The 12,945-nt window shown below is 39.0% G+C and overlaps 1 protein-coding gene across 1 annotated transcript; it reads left to right on the top strand.

Moving 5' to 3' along the window:
• Positions 1 to 9,383: 9,383 nt before the first annotated feature.
• LOC148525451 (chemerin-like receptor 1) lies at positions 9,384 to 10,277 on the top strand. Its single transcript, XM_088470937.1, has 2 exons — positions 9,384 to 9,761; positions 9,807 to 10,277. The coding sequence occupies exons 1-2, from the start codon at positions 9,456 to 9,458 to the stop codon at positions 10,275 to 10,277; spliced, it is 777 nt and encodes a 258-aa protein (XP_088327063.1). The 5' UTR covers positions 9,384 to 9,455.
• The last annotated feature ends 2,668 nt before the right edge of the window (positions 10,278 to 12,945 follow it).

Below are 12,945 nucleotides of genomic sequence, written 5' to 3'. Positions count from 1 at the left end.
TTACAAAACAGGGAATAGTAAATACAGCAAGCAGTGCTGCAGTTTGGGCATGAGATATACGGGTGACTGAAACATTTGAAATATGAAATGCACTGATATAATAGATCCACGTGTTTGTTCATCCTGCCGAAGAATGAACACTCCGAGGCACCCATCTGGGGCGCACTATGTAGGTTACATCTGGCAGGGTGTGCAAGTAGTGGAAGTCCAGGTGGAGAAAAAAGAAAAAAGAATAAATTAAAAAATTATAGAGTGATCTGCAAAAAGCCACAGAGTCTCCTTCGCTCGAGTGTGTGGTCTTGTTGCATCCAGCAGTTTGTGGAGTTCGATTTGGCTGCAGCATGAGATGGCACCCGATTCCAGTCTCAGGGGAGTGTAAATGAAGATGGAGTGGCAGCAATCCTGTGTGTTTGTGAAATGGTTTAAATTTTGGTTAGAAAGTAGTCCAAAGTCTAAATCCAGTTCGAACTCCGGTTCTAACTCCATGTTTCAGATGTCATGCTTAAGATGCAGGCTATAGTGGCAGGCCAAGCCTGTGTGTGCAGGCTTTAAGATGAGACCCTTTTGCAGGAGAGGCTAGGTCAGCTGGTACAGTGGGAGGGAATGTTTGAGCAGTTTGTTCAACAAGCTAACTAATGGTGGGGGAAGATGCAGCCTCACAGTTGGAAAATAAACTTTCAATACAGACTATTCTTTAAGTGAAAGGCATCAGATATGGAAGATGGCATTAGTTTACCTGGAAAGAGATTAAAGATGGTATTAAAATTCAGCTCCGGTTCTAACTCCATGCTTCAGATGTCATGCTTAATTTGAAGGCTATAGTATGGTAGGAAGAAAATCCATGAATGCCCGTATTGGAATCCGTTTGACACAGACTCAGTCTTACAAATAAGATGAACATTTTCAGCAAAAAGATGCTCAATATGGCCAAGTAGCATGGAGCCTGGCACACAAAATTGAATATTTGGTGGGTCCTGGGCCACAGGGTACGAGGACAGATATATATAGTAGATAATGTGACATAAAATGTCAAGGAGGGAAGTGCAGAGAAGTTAAGAAGTGTTTTGTTATTAAAAATAAAAGGAATGCATGTCATGTCTCTATAGAGAGTCAGTTCTATTAATAAAAAAATAAAAAAACAACAGAAAGTCATTGGTAAAATAAGCAGAAAAACAAAACTTGCATTTTTATTGACTAGAGAAGAGTTAGACATTAAAGTTACTGCCCATGGTCATGCTGGGAAATAATTTTCTGTCCACTGGGGAATGGTAGCAGACAACATCCACTCATTTTTATAGAGGAATTTATTCAGACCCTTCAACACTACTTTTAACTCTACTAGGAGTAGTGTTGTTGATCTAACTTCCCATAATGTGCAACAGTGTTCAATAGAGAGCCAGTGGAACTCAGTAAGCAAAAAAAATACATAGATTGAAGTGATAATTTTGAAGCGGCCATATGGAAAGTTGAATGTAATGGCAGGTGGTCAGAGGCGCCTAGTCCCCATAAGCTTTAAGGATTTTTATTGGTGTGAAAATAATTTTAGATGCATTTAAGTGCTCTTTTATAACATAATCACTTCACAGTTTCTATTGTCACTTGTGTTCCTGCATCTCTTTCATGTTTACTTATATTTTCCCTCAGATATTTTTTGTCACATCAAATTTCTTATAGAGGTGTCTGTGCAAAACATCTGGAAATAGATTTGAGTCAAATCATCCCTGAGAAGGTGATCCACTTTGGGGTAAGCACTGCATGTCTCACATAGTATATCCAAATGGGAAATAGACCTCTTTATAATATTACATCTCAGATGTGTATCTACAGTATACTAATAAATCCCTCAGTGAAGTGGCTGGTGGCTTAAGCATATGTTAGAAAGTTTATGAAAACTGAGATTCTGCATTTCTACTATCATGTAGGATGTAAATCTCATTTACTGGTTCATTATGGTGCACTGGGGGAATCCCATGTTTTTTATTGTCTAGACCAGCCCATCCCTTGAAAACACCTGTAGTGGACTAATAAATTGATTTGAGCAACTTGTTATTTTTGAGTATTACACAGGAGTGCCAAGAAGGGTTCTGGGCTTGCAGGAGGGGCCCGGGTCCGGTACCACTCCCCCCCTCTCTTTCATCACAGCAGCCCAGCACATGCTGCTGTGTGCTGGGCTGCACTGGGAGACTGCTCATGGCTGCTATGAAGCAGCCACAGCAGTCTCCAATAGCTGTAGGGGGAGTGAGAAAGCTGATCGGGCCCCCTCTGATTATGCGCTGGGCTGAGGGAGCTCAGAGCGCCCCCTCGCCAGCGCACAGTGTGTCTTCACAGTGCTGCACAACTTTTTTTTTCCTTGAAAGGTGGCATTGTCATGCCTCCCGCAATGAGGCCACACCCCTTTTACCCGGGCCCGCCTCAGCTCTCGGTGGGCCTGGTATTCCATATAAATTCCTTACTGAAATTCTATATCATTGAACAAATATATGCTATTGTCAGATTTATTGCATGTTTTGCACAGGCCAGCTCATAGATATTTTGCTAATTGTAATTTATTAAACATATAATGTTTATAGAGCTTTTATCCAATAAAAAATAAAAAAATAAGGAATTTCTAAAATAATTAACCATAATGAGGTAGAGATCAATATTTTATAAAGCCAGTAGCACTTTTCAAGCCTAACATGTCAAAACTTTAAATTAAATCCCTTCTATACAAATAGTATAAACCAAAGATATAGATAAATGGGTATACTGTAGTTCTATACCTATACTGTAGCTCAAAGACACATACAGTAAGCTGTTAGTGCAGGGGAAAGGTGCATTGTACAGAGCCAGACTCTTGGTCACACTCACACTACTGCACTGTTGGAGTTTAGCCCCCTCCATTCTCTTATCCATGGGGGAGATTCATTCTGTACCATCCATAGCCATCGCTAATGGAAGTAGTCAGAAAAAGTGGTGCCATACATTATTGGCATGTTCTGCTTCTGTGTCAAGCACTATAATATATGTATGTGGATCTTGCTTGTGATTGGTCAAACAACCATTTTCACTCTGCTAGACTTGTATTGAATTCTGTATGAGTTCTGCATCAGACAGAAGTTGGTAAAAATTGGTGCTAGTTCTATACAATTAATGGAGCATGTTTTTCTTATTCCACATAGGAAATTCACTTTACACAGCTTAATAAACAGTCCCAATGTTCTCATATACCCATGATTAATTTGAGCAATAAATTAGTAAAAACCAGATACTAATTTAAGAGGAAAATGGAAAAATTTAATTGGGTGAAAGAAGTGGTTGAACCTGTTGGCAAACCTTGGCCCACTTTTAGTTTGTCAAGCATCTGCCAAGCCCATAACATAAGGGTGGCCCAGGGTAAAAATATTTATACAAACTAAAAATGATTTTCATTGGAGGTGTAACCCAGTATATGCTATATTCCCACTTTACACACACACACACACACACACACACACACACACACACACACACACACACACACACACACACACACACACACACATTTAGACAGGCAACATTATGGCATTTCTAAAACTATAAAGCAATTGATTGCTTTATAGTTTGGGGTTTTATGTTTTATATCCCTTAGTTAAGGAGGATGATGGTGCTTATATTTTTGACAGAAATTTTAAGTAAAGTACTTTAAAGTTTTATTCTTATTTACAACTTTCAAAATGCTGACTATACATGTATTTATATGTTTGTAGGAGGAAAGTTAACAGTGTGATTCCTGATTCAAATCACACCTTATTTACTTGGACAAAGGATCTTGATTTTCAGTAAGTATATTACTCCAATGTTAGGAAACCTCTCCTCCATACCCCAGTTCATCTGTACCCCCTCTATCACTATATAACCTAATAGCCAAGGCAATAATGTTTGAAGGGGCCCAGCTGTACATCGGCCGGTGAGAGAAATTGGGTGGTCCAAGAGAATAATTTGCTAGGTGTAGATTAGAAGCATGATCAGGACTGCACTTGCATTAAAGTGCAAACCAAGAGTTTGTCACAGTAGAATTTTTTTATTATTTAAAGGAACAAAAGTAGTATCCCAGAACATTAACAATTTACAAACAGAGATGTAATACTATAATTAAGTCAGGAGAAGCATACAGAAATATATAGATATAAAAATGTAACAAGTATAATGCATGGAATTAGAGACAAATCACATCCTGCTTAACAGAAAATGGGAAATCATAATCTTGAATGGTTCAAATATACTTTGGTTATTTTCATATTATATTGTTTTTTGTGTTGAAAAGTATTATTTAAAGAAGGGTCCTGCTACATTTTTGCTCATATCATGCCATAGAGGCTTCTAAGTTGTGGCATGAGAATAGTGTGACATGGTGCTGTAAGGCACAGTGAGACTTGACAATATCCATGGCATACAATACACAGCTTCACCGCTGGTTGACCCATGCACCACTGATTAAAACTATAATGATGAATAATACAGCAATAGATGGATAAAGCACTACAAAATACAATATAGGTAACCATCCATATTCCCTTGCTGCTTGGCAATGTGTCATATCAAGTCATTATAAACATGTATCAACCACAAAATAGGTTGTAAGAATATGATTAAAAAGTTGGAGAATCATTCAAACCTATGGATAAAACACATCAATTTATATCACAGAGATGATTAAGTTTATTTTACAACAAAACTATTTTTGGTTTAAAGATAATTTTTATCTGCAAGAAATGGGCATGGTGATGGGGACATGTTTTGCCCCATCATATTAAATTCTATTTCTGGTGCAAAGGGAGGTCAAGAATATCTGGACAAATGAGAAGTATAAAGAGAACAAAAAAAAGCAATGGGCAATTTGGAGTTTGCAAGCAAGGTCAGGAACCAAAGTCTGATGTTTTTAGAACTGACCATCTTCATGAAAGGAAATAAACTGGAAATAAAAACATATATGAATACCACAGATTGTAATAGTTATCTAGATGCTACTAGTAATCACCTTAAAGCATGGATAAGAGACACCCCAGGGGGCCAGTTACACAGTATTAATTGGAATTGTTCAGAACAAGAGTATTTTAAAACACAGTCAAAGAAATGTTTACAATAACTAAGAGATAAGAACTGTAATAAGGAAGAGCTAGAAAAAACAAAAGTCAAAGTAAAGACAATGGACTGTGGGAGAGTTTTATTTATATAAAACTAGGAAGGAAGATCATACCCATCCTCTGTTCATAGCCAATCATTTGATGTAAAGTAAACTGTTGGAAAATAGTCTACAAAAGCACTGGCATGTCCTATTGAGGGTGAAAGTTTACGTGAATACTTACCAGAGCATCCAAAAGTAGTGTATAGAAGATCCTCCACAGGCAGGAACAGTTTAGTCAAAAGCCATTTGAAAGAAAAGAAAGGTAAAGGAACATGGCCTGACTCTGAAAATAAAGGATTCTTTAAATGTGGAAGATTTCCTGCATGTACAAAAACTAATAATAGAAGTACAAGACTTATAAAGGAAGTAAAATTAAAGAAAACAATAGAAAATATAAAATTAGGAAGATGACCTGTGAAACTAAAGGGGTTGTGTGTCTCTTACACTGCCCTTGCTGCTCCCCGTATTATGGACACTGTGTTATGATACACACAGAAGACCCTTCACAAGACCCTAAGGGCCACTCAGACTATGTTACTATGTTACTATATTGGGTGTCCTTGAAGTGAAAAGGCTTGAGTGTACCAAAGTAGAAACCCCAGCAAGATGGTATGAACTTTGCTGCATCTGACAGGCAGGTCATGGCCCCCTAAGCTGGGTCACTCAATACTAGAACAGAGATAGGAGATGAGGCAGATATGATGTGAATGAATAACACACTAGCTGGTGTATTAGAACCAGTGATGCAGGACATAGATCAAAAATGTAACAGGCCAGCTACTCAGAATTCTTGCTGGAGGATGTCAACCCAGCAATGCAGGATAGGAATCAGAGGTGAAGCAGGCTACCTGCTCAGGATTCTATATAGAGGATGGCAAACCAGAAATGCAGGACAAAACCAGAGATGCAGCAGACCAGCCACTCAGGTTTCTAGCTAGAGGATGGCAAACCAGCAATGCAGGACATGAATCAGAGGTGTAGCAAGCCAGCTACTCAGGACACTAGTTGGAAGATGGTGAACCAGCAAAGAAGGATTCAGAACTGGAACCAACAGGACTACACAGGCACCAGGACAAAGGACAAGGGGCTCATGCAGCAAGCAAGAGCTATAACCAGCAAGGTCAGACTGTGCTGACTGCAAGATAAGGAAAATAGGAGCCAGCCCAGACAAGCCCCCCTAGATGAGTGATGATGTGCAGCTGGAGCACTGTACATCTCTCCTAACACCCACAACCCCCGACGGTCACCCGGAATCCTGGTTGCCTAGCAACCAGTGGAGTAAGCTTCCAGCCAGAAGTACAGTGATGTCCTGGTCACTTAGCAATGACTAGGACCTGGGACAGTCAAGCCGAAGTTGCTCACAAGACACTGCTGACACAGGAGATTCACACAACAGCCCAGACTACGGTGACCGCTTGGACCCCAGGCACTGTCATTAATATTAAGTCCTGCAGCAAGGGAATATGGACAGTTACCTATTAGCGGGCACTGACGTATAGCCTGTCACAGGCAAAATTTGGGAGGAAAACTAAGATTTATTCCACATACTGGGGAGGTGTATGAGTATGGTCATTTATACCAAGAACACAGAAGTATGATATATAAGGCTACCAGCTGACAATTGGAATATAAAAGAGAGACTCTCTAAAGATAACATTCTCTATAGAAAGTCTATAAACATTTTTGGAACTATTTTTTACTTTTTAGTAATTTTTGGAGTAATTTTTAGATATTTAAGTTTGTGAGTCTTGTATACAAGTATTAGGAATTATTAAATGGATTATAAACTATACATGTATTAACTATGGTTTAAAATATTGGATTTTAGAGTATTTGGCATCAATAAAAGATTGTATGAATTAATAGTATTGAATTATGACTGTGCTTTATGGATAGGGGAATTTGCTGGCACACATTTTTTATAGATTCAATTTAATGATTATGCAGGCACTTATAGAAAATGTTAAATAATAAAATCATAAAAAGTAAGAAATATTTTCTGTGTGCGTCAGATACAGTATAGATGCTCAAAAATATTTTCAAAACTTTCCATTATGCTGGCATACATTTGTTTTATAGTTTCTATTACATATACAGGTTTGTACAGTAGTACAGTATATTTTTTTAGTACCAGCAATGAGCTGAATTTATCTGTGATCTCATAGTACTTTGCATAGCATTTTTATTAAATTTTTTTCCAACACATTAAATTGAATGTATTTTCCAGGGACAGACAGGGGCCAAAAATCAACCTCCAAATTCTTTGTGTGCTCAGCACATGGAAAAGGGCCACACATCTTAGGAGAGTGACCATGCAACATGGGGGTGTGCCGCTAGTCTGGTGGGAATTGGCCTCAGTTTCAGCATGCCAGCCAAAAATAACTGTTAAACCAGGCCTTCAGGAGGCCAGACTGGCCCATCAGTCCGTCGGCCCTTCTGGCATTTCCAAAAGTGCAAGATGACCAGTCTGGCTGTGGTTTTACCTCAACACTACCTACTTAGACACAATTTAACACTTTTTTAAGCAATGATAGGAGTCAGCAACAGATTAGCAGAATACAGCTGGGTAATAATGTAACCCCAACATATTTTTTAGGAACACACTAAGAACTTCAGTATATTGTAGTGACCATTGATTCAATGTATGTCATTAATCATTTTGGGATTCATTTGCTTTTCATTTTGATTATGAGCTTTGCAAACTCTACAATGTCATTTTCTGGGTAAAAGTTTGAAAAAAATCTTGTGTCTCTGGCCCATTTCTTAGGAATATCTGCAACATGTAATTTGAAGAATGTTAATGTTTAAAATTTGGAAGTACTGTATATGTAAAATATTGTGTAAAAAATGTTGCAACATGTAAGTGATTCAAAGAGAAATAGTTTAAGAGAGTGCGCAATAAAAATTAAAGTGCAGCTGGAGTGGTACAAATGAGTATACACCCAAGGAAATACTCAAAACATGGAACACCACAGTGTAAAAACACACATCAATTGGATAATTAAATCACCCTTAATTCAGCGGGTACTGGTAAGTCCATTCATATGTATGGATGAAAGTCCACAAGGTTCCCTTTGAGAGAAGATTCCAGACCTCTATGTAGGGGATAACTGTAATAAAATGATGCCTTGCCAGCCCTTAGATTCTCACACCAGGCATGCAAAGACACATGAGAAATAAAAATATAGTGTAGATTCCTTTTTAAAAATGAACACCTTTAATTACAAGTTGCACTTACAATCATGAAGTGGTAAATAGGCACATAACAACATTCCATAGGCAGGCAGCATCAGCAAATGACAGATGGAAAACATCCCATGTCCCAGTTCACACAAGGGAAAGGTGAGCCTGAAATCCAGATAATCAGGTCCACCAAAGACGGGAGGCGATGCAGGCACTGCTCAGGGTCAAAGAAGAAGTGAGCCACACTTAACGCGTTTCGACACGTTTGTCCTTCGTCAGAAGTGTAATTAGGCTCATCCAAGTGGGGCTTTATATACCTTGTATAATCCTAGCTTTCAGCTGTTGTCACTTGCCATGCTGTCTCCGGCTCAACCGGAAGCCGGAAGTTAGATGCGCTCCACCGCACCCGGATGTTCCATAATGTGTTCCACGTACGATCCTTCATACAGTCACATGATACCTGGTACCTGGATGTATTCCACAGAACCCGGAACTTCCATAGTGAGTTCCACGCACGGTCTTCCATACAGTCACATGCTTTTATCCTGAATTTTAAAACTTTATTTGAAACCTTTTGATAAAGGATCCAAAACTCAACTTTATTAATAAAGTGCTTTTAGTGCTTGCACATGATCCATAAAACCCAATAGAGGTCTGGAATCTTCTCTCAAAGGGAACCTTGTGGACATTCATCCATACATATGAATGGACTTACCAGTACCCGCTGAATTAAGGGTGATTTAATTATCCGATTGATGTGTGTTTTTACACTGTGGTGTTAACCATATATGTAACTGTGGTAATTGGAGAATATGTAAGTGATGGAATTATATAATTTCTGAATTATTTTCTTTACATGGTACATTTTCACTTTAAGTTAAACTCCGAATATACTGAATAAATAATTCTATAACTCTTTGTTCCCCAATCTGCTTTCAGGATATCCACTATGAACTATAATCTTTCAGAATATGGGACATGCTGTAATCAGACTCAATATATATCTATCACTAAAGAAAACAAATTGTTTACATTAAATCAAGTACAGTCATTAATTTTCTACAGTATCACTTTTATTTTGGGAATTCCCGGGAACAGCTTAGTTATCTGGATTGCTGGATTCAGGATGAAGACAGTCAATGCTGTATGGTTCCTCAACCTGGCCATAGCTGATTTCATCTGCTGTGTAATTCTCCCTTTGAAAATTGCAGACTGGGCTTTGTATTTACATGGAAATTTTGCCTTATATTTATGTCATGTCAGTACAGGTATACTGTATATAACCATGTGTGTTAGTGTAAATTTTTTAACTGCCATGAGTATTGATCGCTGTATATCTATAATGTGGCCATTTTGGTCTAAAATTCATAGAACCCCAAAAAGTGTCTGCAGAATTTCAGTAATAATTTGGGGATTGAGTCTGATCTTAAGTGTTCCTCATGTGATTTTTAACCATGTGTTTCATGATATTTCAGAGTGTGTGGGAAAATCTAACTTTTATAAGTATTCCTCTCACAAGAGAAATATGAAAATCACCAGGTGTGTTACCATGTTTGTGATCCCTTTCACTATTATTCTAGTGTGTTATTGTCTAATGTTTTTCAAACTTAAAAAAGTTAAAATCCAGAATAAGTCTCAGCGACCGTACAGGATTATCACTGCAGTCGTGACATGTTTCTTTATCTGTTGGTTTCCGTACTACACTTGGCCACTAATACCACTGACTGATGAATCTCGGGATATAGATAATGCAGTCAAAAATGTTTCTGTCTCACTGGCTTACTTCAACAGCTGCATTAATCCCATTCTCTATGTCTTCATAGGCCAAGACTTTAAAAAGAGGTTAATGCATTCCATACCATCCAGGCTGGAAAGTGCTCTAAATGATATTTCTAATAGGTATTCAAAAGAAAGAGATAATTTTGGTTTAGCTGTATCCAATAAGTAGATTAAAAATACATCCCTCTCATTTCTATGATTCACATTTACAAGTATGGTTTAAATCCCCAATATATCTTGATATATTGTACAGAAGGATGTTTAAAAGTAAAATATGAAAGTAAAGCAAGGTATTTCAGAAATAATTCAAGAGGATATGTTCAAGATAGTAAACTAAATTTCTAGGAAGTTGGAAACTCCTTGAAACTGTAAAGGGAGAATACAAATGAGATTTCTTCTACCCTGGATATCTGAATTATATAATTGGTAGGTTTCTCTAATTTACATGATTTACATTCAACTATTTAAAAGCTTAGAATTGTTATACTTCTATGTTTAGCATGATTATATTTATCATGCTTCACTAATTAATATGATGTAATGTATACTATATTAATTGTTTGATTGTCAGACTTTACTTCACATTATGATTATAATTATCAGAATTTACCAGTTAACATAAAGTACAGTAAACTGTATACAGACTTATAATTGTCACATTTTACTTGCTAACATTGTGTAAAAGAATAGTGTAATAAAATATTTTGAATAAATTTGATGTAGAGAAGTTTTTTGTAGATCATGTCAGAGCCTTAACTAGATATTTTATCACCCTAGGTAAGAGAGATCACCAGCAACCCCCCACACCCTCCCACTATTTTGTATTCACCCCTCATGGTGAGACATGTATTTCACACCTTAGCTATTACTCTGTTAGTAGTTTCGGTAAACAGTCTATGCTGTTCTGGGGTGTATGATACAGCAGCTTCCTATATTCCTGTAATGTCCATAATGGCTTCCCTGTTACAAAGATCATGTGTGTAGGAGCAAACTGCAGAGACTCAGACACTGTCAGTGCATACTCAGGTGTAGGTATTGCTACCTGTACTACTCGCCCCTCCCACCACACATACTTTTCACCAAACACTCCACCCACACACTGATATGTCTCTTGCCAAATCATTAAAGCTGTACATAGTATCTCTCATTAACTACTACTCACAGATTCTATCCACCAGAAATTGAAATACCCCTTTTCTCTACCACATACTGACTCAATACTTCAGCTACTAGCTTAAACCTTACTAGCACTTCTAACTCTGTACCACATTTACTGGCATACACATCACTCACCATAACGTCATCTTGCATGGACGAACATCATCATTCCTGGACAAAAGTCCAGGAATGATGATGTTCGTCCATGCAAGATGACGTTTTGCCTCTTTCTGAGTTCTGTTTTTTTTGAGGGAAAAATCCGAACTCAACGTGCAAACTCGAACCTATCCGAGCCTGCACATCCCTAATATATATATATATATATTAGGGGTGAGCGGGTTCGGATTTCTGAAATCTGAACCCCCCCGAGCCCCCCCGATCCGAGTCCGATCCGAGTCAGGCTCGACTTTTCCCGCCTGACTCGGATCTGAAATCGAGGCAAAACGTCATCATCCCGCCTTCCGAGTCTCGCGGGTTTTGGATCCTATATAAGGTACCCGCGTCGGCGCCATTTTCTCACTCGGCTGTGGACAGTGAAGAGGGAGGGTGGGAGTTAGGGCTGTGTAGTGTAGTGTAGTGTAGTGCTGCTGTTGTCCACTACTTCAAAGTCCATAGGGGCTGGCTGTGTTGTGCTGTGCTGCTGTTGTTAATAGGGGCTGTGTCCACTACTTCAAAGTCCATAGGGGCTGGCTGGACTGTGTTGTGCAGTCAGTTCTCCATAGGGGCTGTGTCCACTCCAAAGTCCTGTGCAGTGTACCAGTCCTAAAGGAGTGCTGTAGTGTTGTCCAGGGGGTGCTCTGTCCATCAGGGGTGCTCCCCCCTAGTGCTAAAAAAATAATATATTTTCTGTGTTTGTGAATTGTGTGCGCAGTAGCCGCACGTGCATCAACAAAGTAGTGCCAAGCGTGCGCCTGTGTCATAAGTAAAGGGCCGGCTGGCTTGACCATTAAAGGGTGCTGTAACCCCCGAAAGTACACTCCAGTCCAAACCAAAAAAAAATTATTTTCTGTGTTTGTGAATTGTGTGCGCAGTAGCCGCACGTGCATCAACAAAGTAGTGCCAAGCGTGCGCCTGTGTCATAAGTAAAGGGCTGGCTGGCTTGACCGTTAAGGGTGCTGTAACCCCCGAAAGTACACTCCAGTCCAAACCAAAAAAAAAATTATTTTCTGTGTTTGTGAATTGTGTGCGCAGTAGCCGCACGTGCATCAACAAAGTAGTGCCAAGCGTGCGCCTGTGTCATAAGTAAAGGGCCGGCTGGCTTGACCGTTAAGGGTGCTGTAACCCCCGAAAGTACACTCCAGTCCAAACCAAAAAAAAAATTATTTTCTGTGTTTGTGAATTGTGTGCGCAGTAGCCGCACGTGCATCAACAAAGTAGTGCCAAGCGTGCGCCTGTGTCATAAGTAAAGGGCCGGCTGGCTTGACCGTTAAGGGTGCTGTAACCCCCGAAAGTACACTCCAGTCCAAACCAAAAAAAAAATTATTTTCTGTGTTTGTGAATTGTGTGCGCAGTAGCCGCACGTGCATCAACAAAGTAGTGCCAAGCGTGCGCCTGTGTCATAAGTAAAGGGCCGGCTGGCTTGACCGTTAAAGGGTGCTGTAACCCCCAAAGTACACTCCAGTCCAAACCAAAAAAAAAATTATTTTCTGTGTTTGTGAATTGTGTGCGCAGTAGCCGCA

This window comes from Taudactylus pleione, unplaced genomic scaffold, assembly GCF_031769625.1.
Source record: "Taudactylus pleione unplaced genomic scaffold, aTauple2 ptg000108l, whole genome shotgun sequence".
Taxonomy (NCBI): domain Eukaryota; kingdom Metazoa; phylum Chordata; class Amphibia; order Anura; family Myobatrachidae; genus Taudactylus; species Taudactylus pleione.
This window is presented reverse-complemented; position numbering and strand designations above follow the sequence as displayed.